Source organism: Urocitellus parryii, chromosome 2 (assembly GCF_045843805.1).
Source record: "Urocitellus parryii isolate mUroPar1 chromosome 2, mUroPar1.hap1, whole genome shotgun sequence".
In the NCBI taxonomy this organism is placed as follows: Eukaryota; Metazoa; Chordata; class Mammalia; order Rodentia; family Sciuridae; genus Urocitellus; species Urocitellus parryii.
In genome coordinates this window covers 38,540,644-38,562,073 of record NC_135532.1, presented here as the reverse complement: position 1 = coordinate 38,562,073, position 21,430 = coordinate 38,540,644, and the positions used below count along the sequence as shown (strand labels likewise).

Genomic DNA, 21,430 nt, shown 5'->3' with positions numbered 1-21,430 from the left:
TGGTTACTATTTGTTTCTTTTCTGGTTTTCATTTAAATTTTTCCTTGATCCATGAATTATTGAAACTTTAAAATTTATAAACATTTTTAAGCTTTTTAAAATTTATTGACTTCTAACTTAAAAGTATGTTATATGTATAAGTATGTTATATGCATACTTATACATAACTTAAGTATGCATATAACAATTTAATGCTGATATCTTTGAATGGATTTCAAGAATGGATGGCTTGGGCTGGGGGTGTAGCTCAATGGTAGAGCACTTGCCTAGCATGTGTACGGCACTAGGTTCAATACTCTGCACCACATATAAATAGATAAATAAAAGTATGGTGTCCATCTACAACTAAAAAATATATTTTAAAAAAAAGAATGATGGCTCATTCTTGTAACTTCACTGAAAAGAATGCATATATTTTAATTGTTGGCAATTATTTTTCTTTTTTTTAAGAACATATTTAGTTTATTAATAGCTATGAGTCAAGAAACATAATTTTTATAATATGGGATTTAAGAAGTTAAGAGTACTTGAATTTATACTTAGTAGTTGATATTTTAGCACTTAAACTGGTAAATTAATCAGATGTCTCCTCAAACACAGTTATGACTAATCCCATTGGTGTTGGTGTTAAATCGAATTCACTCATTTTTAACTGTAAAAACCAAGATATCAGACAAGTGTAGTTAACAGAACTGTCCATCTCTTCTCTATTGAAGAAAAATCCTAGAAACAGTGGATATTACATTCTAAACATTTTATAGAAACCAACACTGTTAATTGTCTGGCCACCTAGAAAAAATTGGAATTAAGTAATTTTAAAGACATCTTTACTTTCATCTGTTAACATAATTTAAATTTAACTTTTTAAGGTACAAGAACTAAGAGGTATTTGGATCCATTTCTCTTTTAAATTTTAATTTATAAGTCCTCATTTATCTAAACCAATTTTAATACCATGTACATGATATAGGGACACAATGACATATATAGACACAGCAATAGCTAAAACAATCCTTAGGAAGAAGAGTGAAGCAGGAGATATCACTCTACCAGAACTTCAACTATACTACAAAAACAGCATGGTGTTGGCACCAAAATAGACGTGTAGACCAATGGAACAGAATAGAAGACACAGAGACAAACCCCCATAAATATGATTACCACACAGTAGACAAAGGTGCCAAAAATATACTTGGAGAAAAGATAGCCTCTTCAACAAATGGTGTGGGGAAAACTGGAAATCCATATGTAGCAAAATAAAATTAAACCTTTATCACTCACCCTGTAAAAAATCAATCTAAACTGGATAGAGACTTAGGCAGTACAACAGAGACCCTGCACCAAATAGAAGAAAAAGTATGCCCAAATTTTTATCATGTTGGCTTATGACCTGGCTCCCTTAACAAGACTCCTAAAGTGCAAGAAGTAAAATCAAGAAACAACAAAGCTTCTTCTTAGTAAAGGAAACAATCAATGTCATGAACAGAGAGACTACAGAATGGGAGAAAATCTTTACCACACACACCTCAAGTAGAGCACTAATCTCTCCAAGATACATAAAAAACTCAAAAAACTTAACATCAAAAAAACCCAAATAACTCAATCAATAAATGGCTAAGGAACGGAACAGACACTTCCCAGAAGAAGAAATACAATTGATAAACAACATATGAAAAAATGTTCATTATTTCTAGCAATTAGAGAAATGCAAATTAAAACTACTCTAAGGTTTCATCTCATTTTCGTCAGAATGGCAATTATCAATAATACAAGCAATAATGACTGTTGGTGAGGATGCAGGGAAAACAGTACTGGTGGGACTGCAAATCGGGGCAACCACTCTGGAAAGCAGCATAGTGATTCCTCAGGAAACTTGGAATGGAACCACCATTTGACCAGGTCATCCCACTCCTAGGTTTATATCCAAAGGACTTAAAATCAACATACTACAACCACATCAATGTTTATAGCAGCTCAATTCACAATAGATAACCTATTGAACCAACTTAGATACCCAACAGATGAATGGATAAAGAAAATGTGGTATATATGCACAACGGAATATTACTCAGCTTTAAAGATGAATGAAATTATGGCATTTGCAGTTAAATGGATGGAGCTGGAGAATATCCTGCTAAGCAAAATAATCCAAACCCAAAACACCAAAGACCAATGTTTTCTCTAATAAAGTGAATGCTGATTCATAATGGGGGGGGTGTGTATGTAAAGAATGAAGGAACTTTGGATTTGGAAGAGGGGAGTAAGGGAAGTGGAGGAGAGGGGGTATGGGGATAGGAAGGATGGTGGAATAAGATGGACATTATTACTCTGTATGATTGTATGACTACACTACCTGTGCATCTCTGCACCATGGCAGAAGAATGAGAAGTTGTGCTCCATTTGTGTATGTGCGTCAAAATGCATTCTACTATCATGTAAAACTAATTTGAACAAATTGAAACTTTAAAAAAATTGCCTCATGTTCTTCTGCTGTCATGCCTAGGAAATGACAGTTGGAAAAAGAAGATGTCTCATAATTTTCTGCATCCAACCTGGCCTGACAACCAATTAGGAAAAAGAAGGGTCTCCAGAGGAAATATAAACTATAGAGCCACAACTTAAGAGTGATTTTACAAAAGAAAAAAATGGTTAAAATGTCCTATGCGTGACATTTTCTCAAGCTCAAAACAGCAGCTTCCCTTACTTCGAAGCTTCTGCCAGATCTCTATCTACCAAAGCTTATAGAGCTTGCAAAGCTTGCAAGATTTACAAGCATTGCAAAGGAAATTTCCCCAAACCAGTTGAAATCAAAAGAAAGAAAAAATGTCACTTTTCAATGCAAGGACCTAACTGTCTGGCTATCTTATCTGCTTTCACTCTCTACCTCCCTGGTTTCCTAACAAGTTCCTCTCTAAAGGGAACTTGTTTCTCCCTAAAGTAAGGGAAAAATGGAATCCCATATACAAGTCTTCTTTCCTTTGAGAATATTTACCTGAGGATCTCAGGATACCTTCTTTGGATATCTGAACTGACTCTAATCTGAACCAAGTATGCACTTTGATCTCATAAAGACGTTCTGCATGTTGTTTAACTAGAGTAGTTGCTGTCATGTCATTTTATTTTAGAACTCCTTTTTCTATGTTTTGAGCTCATGGTTTTATGGTGAATTTATATTCAGTCCTGTGTGCCCAAATTAATCTTTCTGATCAGTCTTATTTTATCTATGGAGGTTTTTACACCCTGTCCTTGTTCAGAGGCCAATTGCTGAGGGTTAGTTCTCAAATACAAATTGGAAAATCTCAATTTACAAAATCCTAAGAAGGACATAGACATGGTGGTGTCAAGGATAAATCTGATAGCCACCAAGGGCCTGAACTTTATATTTCAGTGTCCACCATGACTATTGGACTTTATACCTAACATTTCCAACTATGCAGGCCTACCCTATGTTTAAGTCTTAAAGTAAAATGTGATTGGTTCTATTTCAATTTCTAATGGAGGCCTTAATAAACATCAGTAGCATTGTCTCCTTCCTTGGAGATCTACCTACAAAAAACTATAAGATCTTTGTTTCCTGGCAATTATTTTTCCATGGCCATTAGATCAAGCTTATTGTGTTGTTCACATATTCTATATCTCAATTTTTTTCTGCTTGTTCTGTTAATCAGTGAAATGGGTATTAAAATAACCTACCATAGGGTTGGTGTTGTAGCTCTATGGTAGACCTCTGCCTAGCATGCTCAAGGCCCTGTGTTCAATCTTGGGGTAGTGGGGGGTAGGGGAGGAAAGAGAACCATAAAACCACAATAGTGTGTTTGTAATTTTCTCCCTGTAATAGTTTTTTAAATCCAGTTTGATTTCCTATCTTTTTTTTTAAATAAGCAAACTTAGTCCATTTGTTTTTTATTGGTATCTTTTTCGGTGGTAGGGGGTAGTACTAGGAATTGAACTCAGGGCGATCAACCACTGAGACACATCCCCAGCCCTATTTTATATTTTATTTAGAGACAGGGTCTCCCTGAGTTGCTAAGCACTTCACCATTGCTGAGCCTGGCTTTGAACTCTTGTTCCTTCTGACTTAGCCTCCCAAGCCACTGGGATTACAGGTGTACACCACTGCATCCATCTAGTATCTTTTGATTTGTATCTGACAACATATTTTTTTCTGTTTACTTTCCTGTGCTAAATTTTTCCTTCCTGGTTCTCTCGTGGTAAGGGTCTTTTCAATTTTTGCCCAAAATATTTTTATTTTACTCTTTTTTAATGCTAGAGTTAAAATTATACATTTCATTAATTCTGGTGAAGTTGATAGCTGTTTCTTCTAAAAATCTTTGCACATTTTATTTTACTGTTTTAGAAGAGAAATTTGCTGTTCTAATTGCTTTTCCTTTATAAAAGTAATGGATTTTTTTTTCTCGGTATGCTTTTTTAATTTTTATTTTGGGCTTGTCCTGTTGTTATAGTTTAGATAACAGTTGTCCCCCAGGGCTCACATGTGAGAAATGCAAGTAAATTTAGAAGTGAAATTTAAACTTTCATTGTCTTTATATGGAAACTTCGTTATCTCATTTCTCAGGAGTGAAATCCTCTATTTATTTTGTTTTATGGTAGACTAATTCCTCACGCTTTCTATTTGGAGATAGCATGTTCATCATTACATGAACCTTATCTGTGGCAATTCTCAGCAGCCTGGTTTAAGGGTGTATCCCTCCAAAGATATTCATACTTGCTTTTGCCAGGTACTCAGGCTTTATTAGCCATAATCTAATTTGGGGATTACTTTTTTAGTTGGGGTTCGAGATTATGTAACAAATGTAGATTTGATCCCCACGTTTATTTCAAGATAAGTCATTGATCTTGAACTCTTGAGACTTTTTTGCCCGAGCCAAGGCGTAGCCATAGCATCTTTCTTATCTCTTTATGCTATGTGGGTAGAAGTGTTCAGATTTATTCTTTCATTGTGTGTGTAGTCTTTAGGGGAGCTGGCTTTATAGGGAACATGTTAATGTAAACTCACTGCCTTGCTTAGAATCATTGGTCTTATTGCCTAGTCCTTAACTACTTTTGAAATACAGTCCTTTCGGTTACCAATACCATCTGCACCCTTCTTGTGCCAAATAAACTCTCAGCTTCTACTTGTTGCTCTTATTTTTCATTTTCTCTTTATCATTAACTCTTTTTTACAAAAAATATATTTTTATAAATCTTATATTTTGTTCTTTTTGTGAGGTGGAATGATTTTTATAATACTTAGTATTCATGTTCCCCACTAATAGTCTCCAAATAGCTTGCTCACATATGTCCTAACATTTTAATGAATTTTCTACTTCATTTAGTATACTGATAGATTTTTTTGTTGTTGTTGTTGTTAGGTGCAATACCTTTATTTATCTTTTGTGTGTGTGTGTGTGGTGCTGAGGATCCAACCCAGTGCCTCTCATGTACTAGGCAAGTGCTCTACTGCTGAGCCACAACCCCAGCCCCTACAAATAGACTTTTTAATAACAAAATTTTTGTTCTTTACCAATACCAAACTGAGCATATATGACATATTGGCTTTCAAGACTTTAAACCTTATTGAAAATCTGGTCACTAATTTTATTCCATTTTGTTTTAGTTAACTATCACACTTTCTGATTAAGCAATTCTCTCCTCTGCAAAATAAAAAGAAACCTGGAGTTTGGGTAAAATAATATTCTTTCCAAATTTAAATGTTATAGGCATAAAAGTCTTTATGTGAAGCCCCAAACCCCAGTACCTCAGAAGGTGACTCTATTTAGAAACATCACTACAAACATACTTCCTGATGTTACATTACATAACTTGAGTTTCTTTTTGTTTTATTGCCAATTGTTCCCATTGGAATATAAACTCCACAAGGCATGGATTCTGCTGATTTTGTTCACTTTTGTATTAACCCAGAACAAGATATGGTACATTATTGGAATTCAACTCTAATCTTGAAAAACGTGATTAGAGTAGAATGAGTTCATAGGGGTGGAACCTAACCCAGTCTGACCAGTGTCCTTATAAGACCTGGAAATTTGTACTGGATTTGGGGGCTGGAAATCTTGGGTAGTTTAGAGAGACACCAAAGATATCAGGACACAGAAGAAAAGCCCATGTAAGTGGTGCTGGCCATCTATAAGCCAAGTAGAGAGGGCACAGAAAAAACAAACCTGCCAACCCCTTGATCTTGTATTCTATCCTATAGAACTGTGAGAGAATAATTATATAATAATTTATCTACATAAAAACCCTTGGTGTAGCAAAACAAATTTTTATTTTAAATAAATAAATAAATAAATTTCCTTGACATACTAAGAACTTGCAAATCGGTACAAGAAAGTCAAACAACCCAACTGAAAAACAAGGACAATAATATGTAGTTTCTGGAAACAGAAATATGTTCAAATGAATTGGGTATATATACTGCTGTTAAACATTATTTGAGTTAAAAAAAATTCACCAAACTTCTCAATTCCTTGTTCAATTTTTCTGTCAGTGTGTAACAAACCAACTCAAACCCTAATGCCTTCAATTCAACAAGCATTTAATTTGCTCATTTCTGCTTTCTGGTCAGGGCTCACTGGGTGTTTTTTCCACTGGTCTTTACTATAGGCACTCATGGACTTCCAGTCTCCTATATATTCAGATGGGGCTGGAAATCTTGGGTAGTTTAGGAGTCCAGGAAGGAACTAATTCAGTAGTCACAAGGCCCAGTATCTTAAATACCTGGGAAAACCAAGTTGTATGATCAAGCCCAGAGTCAGTATTGTGGACGACACAAGATGTAATGCTAGGAGTTGTATGGTTCACTGGAGTCCATCACTACAAACACACTTCCTGATGTTACATTACATAACTTGAGTTTCTTTTTGTTTTATTGCTAGTTGTTCCCATTGGAATGTAAACTCCATAAGGCATGGATTCTGCTGATTTTGTTCACTTTTGTATTAGCCCAGAACAAGATATGGTACATTATTGGAATTCAATAAATTTTCTTGGATGAATATGTCCAGTAAACCTAGCTAGCTTGTGTAAAATAAAATGGTATATATTAGGGAAGGCATGTATTTCTGTGTACATAATAAATTTCTGGAATGATAAATATTTTATTAACTAGGAACTGTACTCCAGAGAATAAGGGGGCATTTGATTTACATTATTTATTCCCATAATGTATCACAATTTATAATGTAGAAAATATATAGTAAGATATGAGAAACATTTTAATTTTTGTAATTTTTTAAAAATTTGTAAAACTAAAATTAGAAGACTAAGGCCAATAAACTTGGAAAAATTATTTTAGTGTGTCTCGCCAGTATAATAATATTTTATTGAATATACAGTTAAGTACTACACAGTACATTGAGTATCTCAATAACAAGATTCTTTGTTGGTTTTTTGTTTGTGTTTATTCTGGAGAGGGGTGCTGGGGATTGAACCCAATGTACTTTATCACTAAACTACATCCCTCAGGTAACATCCTTCAGTAATTTACTACCACTGTCAAATTCTAAACTATGAGGAAAGAAGTGGATAAGATAGTATTTAAAAATTTTTTAAATAACTGTTGATTTGTTGAGATTGCTAAAAATGTGTTGGAAATAATAGCAAAAATTAAAATTCTTCAGCTCACTTTGAAATTTTTTAAAAAATTCTTAGAATAATAGAGGAAATCAAGAACAAAACTGCAATAATATCTAAAAAATAATAATTAAAGTACTCTCTGTGGTTACACTGAGTGAAGTAAAATTTAGTCTTAAACATACGTATTACTAAAAGGAGAATGAAAGAGTTTTCAGCTGAATAGGTTAGAAAACAACAAAATGAGCATAAGGAAAATGTAAGAAAGGAAATAGTAAACTTTAAAAATGATGTTTTAAAAGAAAGCTACCTAGCTGACTGCTTTACCCTCCTAATATATCTTCATACACTCGGTCACTATGCTGTGGCAGATTGTTTCTCCATGACACTATGCCTGTATAAATAAAATTCTTCAGATTGTCCTTAAAATGACTCACAAGACTCTTCATAACCTGACTCCCATCTACTCTTCCTTTATTTCTTACCTTGCCTTTTTGTTCCGCCATACCACTGTCCCCTATCCCCTGTTCCAACCTATAAAGTTACAGAACTTCCTTTGGTTTAGTGAACACGATAAACTTTTTGTGACTTTCCAATCCTTGAGTTTTGCACATTCTTCCATGGGCCTGAAAGGCCTTCTCACTGTTTTGCCTGGCTAATTATTATTCAGTCTTCAGGACTCTGCTTAAATTCTATATTCTCTATAAAGCTATAATACATGTATATGCACATATATTTGATAGTCTCATGTGCTCTGATATTCTCACCAGTCAGTATCAAAGACATATTTAAATAAGAAGATCAGAAATCTAAAATTACATTGCTTAAAATTATTAAACACTTTTCCAAAGCTACTTTTGCCAGAATAAATGAGTCTAGAAGAGTATACTGTGTGCTAAAAGAAGTATCTTAAATTTAGCAAATGATATGGGTAACAGATATAATATTGGGGAAAACAAATATCTTTGAATATTCTCAAGATGAATTTTAGGTACATCAAAGAATTAAATATGAACATTTAAATTATTCAAAAGCTAGAAGAAAATAGAAACTAATACTTGTCAAACCTATAGATTCATATTATATATTGTGTACATGCACAAATATGTAGTAACATATTCCACTATTATGTATAATTATAAGGCACCAATTTTAAAAATTTTTTTTATACATTTTTTACATTGTTGCATGGAAATACAATATAAGCCACAAAAAATTAAATTTTTAAATAGCCACCTTAAAAATTAATATAGGCAAAATTGTAATGTTTTGTTTAACCCAGTATGTCCAGAATATTATTTCAATACATAATCAATATAAAAATTATTAATTAGCTATTTTACATTATTGGATGTTTTGTACTAAAAGCCTTTGAAATCTGTTGTTTATTTCACACTTAGAGCACATCTCAGTTCATACAAGCCACATTTCAAGTGCTTGGTAGCCACTTATGGATAGTGGCTGCTATTAATGGACAGAGTGGCTGTAGAAGAAATTAAATATAGAAGAAATAGAATATATCATAAAGAAAAAAATGGTAACATTGACTGTAGGAAAATAAACAATTCTAATGAAATAAAAGGAAAAAATATTTGTAGCATAACACAGTGTAGCATTCTTATTCTTAATATGCAAAAAATTCAGACAAGTCACTGAGAACTCCTAAAGGCCCAGAAAATAAATGATAATGACATAAACAGGCAGTTTACAAAAGAGGATAAAACATAGCAATAATAAAGAAGTACAAATTTGACTGGATACATTGCTCAATCAATGTATCCAGTAGAATGCTTGCTTAGCATGTGTGAGGCCCTGGGTTCAGTTTCACTGTGGGTCTAGTGGGGGGTGGGGTGAAGCCTAATTAAAACAATAGTAATATTTTATTTTTATTTGTCAAAGCAGGAGAGATTATAGAACTATAATTTTCAGGATTACACAGAAAGCAGTAAAAGGGTGTTCTTATAGTCTATGAGAGGTACTATAAAGTAGTAAAACCCTTTTAAAGGGCAGTTTAGCAGCAGGCACCAGAATTCCTTTACTGGGAATCATAAGGAAGCAATACTAATCATAGCAGAAAACTGCATAACAAAATGCTCACTTTGGCATTGTTTATAATAATGAAAAAAAATAAAAACTACATAAATTCCTTACAATTAAAAAGAGTAGTTAAGGGGCTGGGGTTGTGGCTCAGCGGTAGCGCACCTGCCTAGCATATGCAAGGCCCTGGGTTCGATCCTCAGCGCCACATAAAAATAAATAAATAAAATAAAGATATTGTGTCCAACTACAACTAACAAATAAATGTTAAAAAAAAATAAAAGAGTGGTTAAGTAGTTTATGGTTTAGTCATTTAATTATATACGTTGCATAATATAACATGAAAGTCTTTTTAAAAATATTTTTAGTTATACATGGACACAATGTCTTTATTTTGTTTATTTTTATGTGGTGCTGAGGATCAAACCCAGTGCCTCACACATGCAAGGCAAGTGTTCTGCCACTGAGCCACAACTCCAGCCCCCATGGAAGTCTTTTTTAAAATAACAAACTCAAAAAAGATACAGAATTAAATCTAGAATTTAGTGCTGCACAATTCTGTGCAGCACAAGACTTAAAAAAATTTTTTTAGAATATTGTTTGTCTTGGGATAGAAAAACTTTAGACTTCTTTTTTCCCAGTTTTCTGTTTTTCTCAGTTTTTAAATGTCATAAAATTAGGCTGTATTTTATCTTCTTGATACGGGAAAAAAACTACTTAAAATGGTGGGATTAATTTAACACATTCTCAGCCATACCTTAATATGTACAATTCAAGTGTGCTCAACTCATGTTCTAACAAATCAATTTATACTTCAGAAAAGTACAATACTTAGCTAATGATGAATTCCCATAAATAATCAAATATTTGGGATTTGACTCCATCTTTGTTTCTAAGTAATGTTTCTTGACCTTCTAATAAAAATTTACCTCTATTTTCTTTTTCTGTTTCCTTTACTTCTGGCCTATGTCTGGCTTCTAGAAAAAGTGAAATAATATTTTTTTAACAAACCAGCATTGTAAATGTGTAATTTCCATTTTCCTTCCCAGTGTCCTAAGGTTAAATAGCTTACATCTGCAGCATTTAGTATTTTTATGTACTGCTTTGCTCTTACTATTTTGATTAATACTTCCCCCCCCCCTCATTTTAAGGTTATTCTGGTACAAGTAAATCCTGGGGAAGCATTTACAATAAGAAGAGAAGATGGACAGTTTCAGTGCATTACAGGTAAGAATGGCAATTTATTACCATTTGTGATCAAAAAAATTGGTGATTCAAAATAGTATATATGCTTATGGTTTCTTCCTTTATTTCTCATTACCACCATACGAAAGCACAATACTGTTTTATGTAACTATTGCCATAATATCCTAACTAAACTCTTTGCCATGGTTTCTTGATTAATCTTTCTGTATTTTATTGTTCATATTACTTCCCTACTTAGAAATCTTCAGTGACTCTAGTCCAGATTCCTTAGTCTTTCAAAAAGATAACTGCAATTTTCTAGTCTTGTTCCCACTTCAATTCCAACATTGCTTCCCTTTAATCTTTTCTAAGTTATCTTAATTACTGTCTTTCAAACCTGTCTTGTGCTATCAGTAATATTTTTTTTTAATCTAGAATTCATCCTCTATAACCACTATTCCAGCCTGTACAAATCCTACTGCTTTAAGACTGAACTTAGTTCTTACCTTTAAGAAGATTTTTGTAATCTTCCTTTAGTGAGCATCCTCTTAGCATTTGGGGGCTGGGTAATTCTTTGCTGTGGAGGGCTATCCTGTGAATTGTAGAATGTTTAGCAGAATTCCTCACCACTTTTCATGAGCCACTTCTCCTTACCCCCATTTAGACAAACAGAAATGTCTCCAGACATCAACAAATACCCTTGGGTAGCAAAATTGTCCCCAGTTGATGCAAATCACTTTCATATGTAAAGATGAAAGCAATAAAAAATTTAGTGGCTAAGATGGGCCCCCAATCCAAAAGTATCCTTATGAAAAGGGGGACATTAGACATACATGTAGGAACAGTGCCCTGTAAAGATAAAGGCAGAGATCGACAAGCCAAGAAATGGCAAAGATCACCAGGAAACCATCATAAGGTAGGAGAGAGGCTTGGAACAGAATCTACCTTATATCCATCAGAAAAAAAGCCAACCTTCCCAACACCCTATTATTTCATTTATAGGCTCCAAATCTGTGAGACAATAAATTTCTGTTGTTCTAAGTGAAAAATAAAAGTCACTGGCTGTGGAACCTGAATTTAAATCTCAACTCTGCCTCATACTAGCTATATGATCTTGCTCATGTTACTTAACCTCTATAAATATTTTTCTTCTCAATAAAATTGCCATCCCAATCAAGAACAGTATATCTAATAGGATAATTGTGAGGGTTAATTAATACACATACAGTGTACTCAGACATGGCACAAATAAGGTACTCAATAAGTGGTGGTGGTGGTGCTAATAGAAAATGACCTCCATCTCCTCTGAAATCCTGTAATACCAATGACTGTGCCATTAATTTATCAAATAACTGTGCTATTTTATAGTAGTTCTAGTTTTCTTTTCTTTTAACTATTTAAGTTTTGTATTATTTGATATAAAAATTTTATCCAGTTTCTCCAACTATGGTCTAAGCACTGAGCAAATAACATCTCATATTTATTTTTATTCCTTTGAACCTAATAGTTTATTTAATTTAAAAAGAGTTCATTAGAGGTAGGGTGAACATATACTTTACTATCATCCAAACTGGAATGCTTCTGAAAATGAAAGAACTTTTGTAAGTACTTAATGACTAGTATGAACCAAGACTTATGGTATTCCCCTCTCCCCCACTTTACCAAAGCTATAAATAGCATACACTTCATTACCTAAATGAAAATAAGCCCATCTTTAACTATGTGTTTCATAGAATGTGAGTTTCTAATAGATTTATTTTTATATCTTTTCCAAATTGTTTTCAATAAATATTATTTATATTAGAAACATTTTAATAAATGTATCATTGATCTTTTCAAGCACATTGGCAAGCTGAGTATGGTGGCACAAACCTAATTTATAATGTGCAGGCAGTACTAATAGTATCCTAATGTTAGGGACTAACAATCACATTAAAACACTTTTATACAGGGACACATTTCTCTGCTTCACTGGAAAATAGAAGTTCCTTACTCTATATGATAGATTTTAAGGATGGAAACTGAAGATTAGTGAATAGAATTTTTTTTTTATTGGTTGTTCACAACATTACAAAGCTCTTGACATATCGTATTTCATACAATAGATTGAAGAGGGTTATGAACTCCCAATTTTACCCCAAATGCAGATTGCAGAATCTCGTTGGTTACACATCCACAATTTTACATAATGCCCTATTAGTAATTGTTGTATTCTGCTACCTTCCCTATCCCCTACTATCCCCCCCCCCCCCACTTCCCTCACATCTTCTCTCTCTACCCCAAGTGAATAGAATTTTTTAAAACACAGGAAAGGAAAAAAGGGAACTAGACATAAAGAAAAAAGGCTTTCCCCTCTGTTTATATGTTCATTACCTAAATGAAAATAAGCCCATTTTAAAAGTGAGAGTAGGAATAGAAGGGAAGCAACAGGTAGCAAGGAGAAAGAGAAAGTCTCAAGGAAGGGAAATCTCATGCCAGTGAAGTGGAGAAGAAAGATCCTTAGACCAAGAGAGAAATTACAAGATGGGTTATGGGTGGAAGGAATAGTAGTGAATGAAGGACTGGGATTGAAGTCCTTGTAAAGACCAGTGTGCTCTCACTCCAAGCAAGGGAAGCATACAGAGAGAAGAGTATTGACTACAAGAATTCATCACCTCCCTTTTGTCATCACTAGTCACTGTCATGTAGCAAGCCCCTTCCTGGCTTAGTTCATCTCATATTTCTTTTTATCCCTTCAAACCTAATAGTTTATTTAATTTAAAAAGAATTCATTAGAGGTAGGGTGACCATATACTTTACCATCATCCAAACTGGTATACTTTTTAAAAATGAGAGTAGGAATAGAAGGGAAGGAACAGGTAACAAAGAGAAAGTCTCAAGGAAGGGAAATCTTATGCCAGTGAAGCAGAGAAGAAGAAGAGATCCTTAAACCAATAGAGAAGAGTGGGGGAGGAAGAAAAGAGAGGAGAAGGGGAGGGCAGAACTGGGAAATGAAATGTACCAAATTATGCTCTCTCCATATATAAATATACCATATATAAATATACCACAATGAGTCAAATGTGTGTATGTATATTTACATGTGCGTGTGTGTGTGTAATTACACACGCACATGTAATTATAGCACTCTAAAATAATAATAAAAGATCAGTAGTGTAGAGTAAGTGGATCAGGGAAAGGGAAGGTATTAGAAAATGAGATTGATCTAATTATCTTATGTGCATGTATGGATATAGCCCAATGAATCCTTTTTATAATTATAATGCACCAATAAAAATATATTAATTAAAGTAAATTAATTTTAAAAAATTTTAAAGAAAAAGAGGTCCAAGACCATCAAGTTAGAAAAGCTGTTCTCTGGTAGCCACTATACTCATTATAGAAAAATCTCTATAGTAAAACCTAAATAATTGAGATAAATCCAGTATAAATTAATAAGCATTTGAATTAAAGCTCATTCTTTTTAAAATAATTTGTTATCTTTCAAGAATTTATAAAAACAATTGAGGTGGCTGTGTTACTATAGTATGCTGATTTTAAATCCTTTGGGTATAGAACAAGGAGTGGGATAGCTGGGTCAAATGGTAGTTCCATTCCATCCATTCATCAGCAGACTGTAGTAACACAGCCACATCAATGTTTATAGCAGCTCAATTCACAATAGCTAAACTGTGGAAGCAACCTAGATATCCTTCAATAGATGAATGGATAAAGAAACTGTGGTATATATACACAATGGAATATTACTCCACATTAAAAGAGAATAAAATTATGCCATTTGCAGCTAAATGGATGGAGTTGGAGAATAATCATGCTAAGTGAAGTTAGCCAACCCCAAAAAACCAAAGGCTGAATGTTTTCTCTGATAAGTGGGTGCTGATCTATAGTGGGGTAACATGGGAAAAATGGAAGAACTTTGATGGGGCGGAGGGGAGGGGAAAGGTGGGGAGAGGGCATGGGGGTAGGAAAGATGGTGGAATGAGAGGGACATTATTACCCTAGGTACATGTACGACTTCACATATGGTGCGATGCTATATCATATACAACTATAGAAATATAAAGTTGTGCTGCAATTGTATACAATCAATCAAAATGCATTCTGATGTCATATATACCTAATTAAAGTAAATAAATAAAAAATATGGAAAGAAACAAATTTATAAAAACAAAAACAAGGTTACAAAGAGCTTTGAGATCTACGTAATCGCCTTCCTTTATTATAGGTTCAGAATTTGTGTGTTACAGCTAGTTATGAGTAGTGCTTAATGTAGTCATACCTTTTCTACTGTAGCATACTTCCTAGAGAGACAAATTGCTAGTCATTTTTTCTGAGACTTTACTGTCTACTGAGGTGTACTGTGCCAGTTGCCGGTAATTCAGAGAACTAAGACAGTTCCTGCCATTCAAGAACACAGGAAGAGGGGAAATTAGCAATGATATACAGAAAAAGAGAGCTATTAGAGATGTGCCTAGGGTATTATGAGAACACAAAATGAGACTGTAACACAGAGTAGTATGTAATGGGAAAAAAATTTCCTGGAAGAAGTGAAACATAAGCTATTTTTAAGGAAAATAACAGCTAACCAGATGGACAAAGCATATTAAGACATTTTAGAGAGAGAGAGGGAAAAGTGTTCAAAAGCAGCCAGAGGGAAAAAATGACTTGAATTATTTGAATAACCACAGAGATTGGAATTGCTAAAAAGTTATATGAAAAGGGGGTGTGGCTAGAAATGAATCTCAAAAATGTAGAAAGAACTTGAAGTGGCTTGAGCAGCATACTAGGAAATTTAACTTCATTGGGAGGATGTGGAAGAGCCAGGAAAGATCCAGGGAAATAAACATCTAATTAATGATTTGAAAAGATTAGTGATGCCTTTTGTTCTATTAATATGTGATGTCTCTTGGCCCATAAATCTTCCTACTATAAACATCTAGAGATGTTCAATAAAATATAACAAATATTCTTTTAAATGCATGGCTAAGCTTCTTTCTATTCCCTTCACTTCCCAAAAAAGAAACAAAGTGAAAAAAGTAAAAATATATACTTATTTGATTTGATGATTTTTATTGTCTCATACCATTTTTTCTGAGTCTTCAATGATGATTTCTGTAATCCTTTAGCTCTTTACCTCCTTGTTCCACTCTGAGATATGTAAAAGTGCAGTCCCACTGACCACTTTCCAGTTTGTCTTTATGTTCTATGGTTGGGTTTATTTATACTGCCTGATTTGGGCCCATACTTTTTTTTTATTAACCTTTTTTTAAACAGTGCTAAGGGATCGACTGAGGCCTCACAACCTGGGTTCACACCTAGGCAAGTACTCTGCCACTGTACTACATCCCCAACCCCAAGATCTCATTTTTACTGTTTTTAGCTGTAACTCATTGGTTTCAGCACAAATACATCATTACTTTTTAAATGAGAATATTACCATGAATCTGTCTCAGGTTTTTTTTTTTTCTATTCTAAAATATTTCTTATATTTTGAAACTAGTCTAAAACTTGGTGGGTTTTTTTTTTCTTTTTTTTTTTTTTTTTTAAAGAGAGAGTGAGACAGGAGAGAGAGAGAGAGAGAGAATTTTTAATATTTATTTTTTAGTTCTCGACGGACACAACATCTTTGTTGGTATGTGGTGCTGAGGATCGAACCCGGGCCGCACGCATGCCAGGCGAGCGCGCTACCGCTTGAGCCACATCCCCAGCCCCTTTTTTTCTTTTTTGTAATGAAATGCTTTGATAAGAATGTCAACACATTATCTTGTATGATGATATATATACTATGAAAATTAAGTCATTTTTGCTTGGTTACTTGTACATAAGAAAGTAAACATTTATTAAATGACTTAAATTTCTGGTTTAGAATTAACAGATCTTTGTAACGTATTAAAGACTACCCTTAGGTTTGTTTTTGGCTTTTTGTTGGTTTTTGTTTGTTTTGTTTTGTTTTGTTTTGTTTGAGGGGGGGGGTTGGTGCACAGGTAAGCAGAAGAGGAAATTGGCAAAGTTTCTAAATTTGGATTACTAGAAAAGTTATAGAGGTCATAACTTATATTCTCTATATATTTCATAGAGAATATGTCATACATATTAAGATCTATGTCATACAGCTGGTTCTCCAGGTGATAAACTGGTACCTACATGTAGATATCATCTGTTCTTTGAAGCTCTTGCTTCAGTTTCTCTCCTTTTAGTCTTAGGTATACATACAGAAATAATTGAAATCAGGATTTAAGTTCTACAACTATTTATGTCTGTCATAAGCCTTTTATAGCACCCAGCATATAGAGAATGCTCAATAAATGTTTAAGTTAAAGAAGAGAAGAAAACATTTCTTGAGCATTTCTGTGTCGAGCAAATGGAGTCTATGTAGACAAATTTTAGGTAGTATTCTCCGTAGTTAGAGGCAGATACAGTTTTATTTTCCTCTTTTCCATGACATCTCAAAAATTAATAAATGGGGCTAAGGAATAAGAATGTGTTAATAAAATATTTAGTGTTTTTGCATTGTTATAGCATTTCTACTTCTTTGGACATGTTGTTTATGTCTGTGGAACCATACAACCAAAGACTTATGTTAGATAAATAGCCACTAATTATGTTGGTCATGAATTCACAAGATCTACATTATTTTTTTTTACAACATAGGTGCCACATTTGCATTTTAGCAAAATGAGAACCTTATATTCTTTATTTATTCATTCAGTATCCAGTTAAGAGACAAAAATGAATAAGTACTCTTAAACTCCACAAACTTATTTGCCTTACATATCTTTATGTAAAGGCAAAATTAAATTTGTTTACCAGCCCACTGCCAGAAAACAGTTTGTCTCATGTTGTGTTATGCAGGGCTTTGTTTTCTAGGGATTTTCAGCTATTTTTGATCAATTGCTTTGACAAAAATAAAAGACATGTTAATGAAAATTTTAAGTCAGAAGGTTACAAAGGATAACTTAAAACATTGTCAAGCTCAAAAAATAATCAAAACTTCTTGAAATAAGTCAAAATTAACAGGATGAAATTTAATAGGAATAAAGTTCTACATTTTGATTTGAATGAAGCTGACTCTTGCCTTTTAACACAAAAGGATTTTATTAAGATTCTCTTTCTTCCCTAAGAGTTCAGTCCTGAAGCCATTGGGGTAGAGATAGGGAGTATTCCAGTGGAATGAGGGAGGCAAGATGCAGTTCCTCAGAGTGGGATTCAGTACCCAAATTGGATGAGAAGCACATTACATAGGAGAAGAACCAAGTTTAGGAAGACAGACCCAAGCAGAATAAGGCAGCCTGGTATGGAGTCCAAGGCTGAGAAGGGTATCTTCAAGAGAGTCATAGCATAGTGTGTGGCACAAGAACTTGAATAGGATGAGAAAACCATTGACACAATAGGGTGGTCCTGAGTTCAAGCAAGGGTGAAGAGGTCATCAGTGTGGACATGATCTTATCAGCCTGAGCTGGGTTTGTAGAAGCTCCAGCAAGTTCAGACCACCTCTATGCTGAGGTTGTTATGGAGTGGATAGTTGGAACCCAAGTGGAGTTTAAATAAAAGGTAAGAGGAGACATCCACAAAGAAGTGATCAATTTAGAAAGTCACCTTTAATACCATGATTATACTCCTGCTACTTCTTCACTAAGAACTCAGTAATAGTTGTTTCCAGCACATAGACCACTTCTGTAACAGGAAATGTATAACTTTCCACCATTGCCTACAAGATTATCAGCACCTATAAGAGTGATAGTATTTATCAAGTTGATTCCTTAAACCCATGAAGGAACTTCAGATCATATGCACTGAAACAAGTGACTGTGTCTACTACAGTGTAAGAGAGGAGACTTTAAATTTATAAATAGAGCTTATTTTAGCAGAACTAGAGTTAAATATGAGCTGTCCTATTGAATCTAACTTGCACAAGAGAAAACAAATTAAATCTTGGATTGTAGAAATAGAAATGTAAGTTCAAAATAGATGGTGGTGTATGTGGGTTAGATGTTTTCAGTTAGCATGTTTAAAAGAAGTATTGGCTAACTTGGGTTGTCCCAGGGAAGGTAACGAGCAGAGAATAAGAGTATGAAATCGTTCTTATAAAAGATTTTAGAAACAAATGAAGGATGTTTAATCTAGAAAATAGAACAGTGACTAGAAAGACATTGTTCCATGTACCTCTGGAGGGCAGAATTTACACCAACAGATTAGAGTTAAAGGAAGCAGATTTTGACTCAGGGAAAAACCATAACCAATATGACTGTATATAAATTGAGTCATCGTTTGTTATATAATTATATGTATTCATGCACTCATTGGATGGTACAAAGGCAATTTCTACATAGGGAGTTAAGTTTGATTAGGTGAATTCTAGCCTTCATTTTCAGATTCTTTGATTCTAGAATAATCTAATTAAACTGAGATCTCTTTAGTTAATTATGAGAATGAGTACTTTGAGTGAGAATCTTAAATTTAACAATTACACTTGTGCACAGGCATATTTCATAAAGTAATTGAGCTAGTGAATGGTTATTGCTCACAATAGACCTATAAGCAGAATGCCAACTAGTTAATTTAATAATACTATTAGTGATGGGCACTTGAGAGAGAAACTTGCACTAAATTTGTGACTCTTTTAGGGGCAAGAGCAATTATGCTACCTTTATCCCATAAAACTTTATTTAACTGAAGTGTTCCAGATATATTATCTCCTGTTTTGTTTCTTTAACAACTGAAATTGTCACCTTTCATCTGATTCTCTTTACTAAAATAATGCCATTTGCTTGCTTAGCAGGTATTCTGTTGATAGGTTATAATGAACTGCTAAAATATTTTAAAGTTGTATTGAGTGCTCATTTGCATTGATAATAACTTCTGTATACCAAAAATAGTCTTTTTATTCTTGGGATATTTTAGTACCTCGGAGTCTTCAATATGCACCAGTTAAGATTCTCTGGTTATATGGAAATGTTAATTTTAGTATGTGAATAGTGAGCTATCAATAATCACCTGAATGTTGTCTGTTTAACAGAAAATTCTGAACTTCTGCTTATTTTCTATGATTTGACTCTTATGTATAGAAAAAAGTATCAAGGTGAATTCAAATTTGCAGAGCCAGATCGCCTTGGTTTCCTCATACTTACCTTACTTAGGGAACCCAAGAACATATTTAACAATCCCAGAGTGTGTTAATGGTGAGTCTCTTCACCCTCTAGTTTAGAATAACATTAACCCTCACCTTCAAGTCCTGTTACTTTCCCTTTTGGTTCCAAGTAGCTCAGACCTGTTTTTAAGCAGTTATTCTTTTTATGATCATTGTTGCTACAGGTGGCTTTCTGCTCTGCCAATGGGGGTCTAATTGGCCTTTCTTTCTACTGCCCCTCATTCAAGAAGTAACCAGCACTGTTGTTAATTGACAGCTCTTTTGTTCTCATTTTTCTTCTCTTCACTGTCATTGCTGTTCATCAGTGTTTTTCTGCTCTCAGATATTATCTTTTCAAGTACTTCATCCTGACTTTCCCTCCATTCCTGCAGTTTTGAAGGGAAGGGAAAGTTTGTTTCAAACAATAAGTACCATTTTGCTCACTTTCTATGTGTTCTGGGATCATAGTGAGTATGACCATAGCCATTCTTCCTCCCCACAGTTAGTCAGCGCTTTCATATTTATCATCTCCTTTGCGATAAATAAATTATTTTTTAAAAAAAGGACTGGAGATGTGGCTCAGTGATGAAGCACCCCTGGGTTCAATCCCTGATACCAAAAAAGGAGGAGAGGTTAAAATTTTCTGTTAAGTTGAAGTTTTTATTTAATCAGGACCATTTATTTAATTATATGTTATTAAGGATATCAATATAATTAACTCATTATGAGAGAAGGAAAACTTACTTTTAATGAATATAGATACATAGAAATCAGTTTGCTACTTGAAGCATGTGGTAGGACTGTAGTTTTTTTAAATTTGTGCTTTCTACATAATCTCATAATTTTGATGAATATGAATTATATAAGCCATATAAATGTCTTACCCCTTTTAAGTTGTTCAATTTGACTTTATTTCATGAAACATTTAGTTGTTTGAACCCAATCAGGAGAATGGTATTTTGAGTACAGATTGAATACAGCATTTTGAGTGCAGATAAGTGGATTTTTAAACTAGTGAAGCCTAGTAAAAGAGACATAGCAAATTTTTAAGTACATAATAATAGTGCAACAATTTTCTGAACATTAAGGGGGTTAAAAAAAAGTAATGTCCAAATTTAATGTTATAATATAGAAGTAGTGCAAAAATTCTGATACCAATGAGAACAGTTAAGAAACCCAAGGCAGAGAATCTGAGGAGACATTGAGAATTTTGTTGACCCAGAAAAGGGTCAGTGTAAGCCAGGCTGTATTTATAAAAGATAATTTGTTTGAATTTTTTCTATTTAACCAAGTCATTCTGTGAAGGGATGGCTGGGGAAATAAACCAGTATTTACTACAAACCTACTTTGTGCTTTAAGTACATTTTCTTAACCCTATGAAAGAATATTCATTATTAAAAATAAAAATGAACTTTCCAAAGTTAGCTTCAGTAGAAGAATTTCCTGATAAGAGAACTAATGAATCACAAATACAAAGATTTACCTTAGTTT

General features: G+C 33.7%; 1 protein-coding gene across 1 annotated transcript in view; it reads left to right on the top strand.

Annotated features, from left to right (window-relative positions):
• The window catches only part of Fndc3a (fibronectin type III domain containing 3A), a 161,204-nt gene that overhangs the window by 51,870 nt on the left and 87,904 nt on the right, over positions 1–21,430 (top strand). Inside the window, exon 3 of the mRNA XM_026393672.2 lies at positions 10,779–10,854. Coding sequence (XP_026249457.1) covers positions 10,779–10,854 — 76 coding nt within the window. The remainder of the gene's footprint in view (positions 1–10,778; positions 10,855–21,430) is intronic.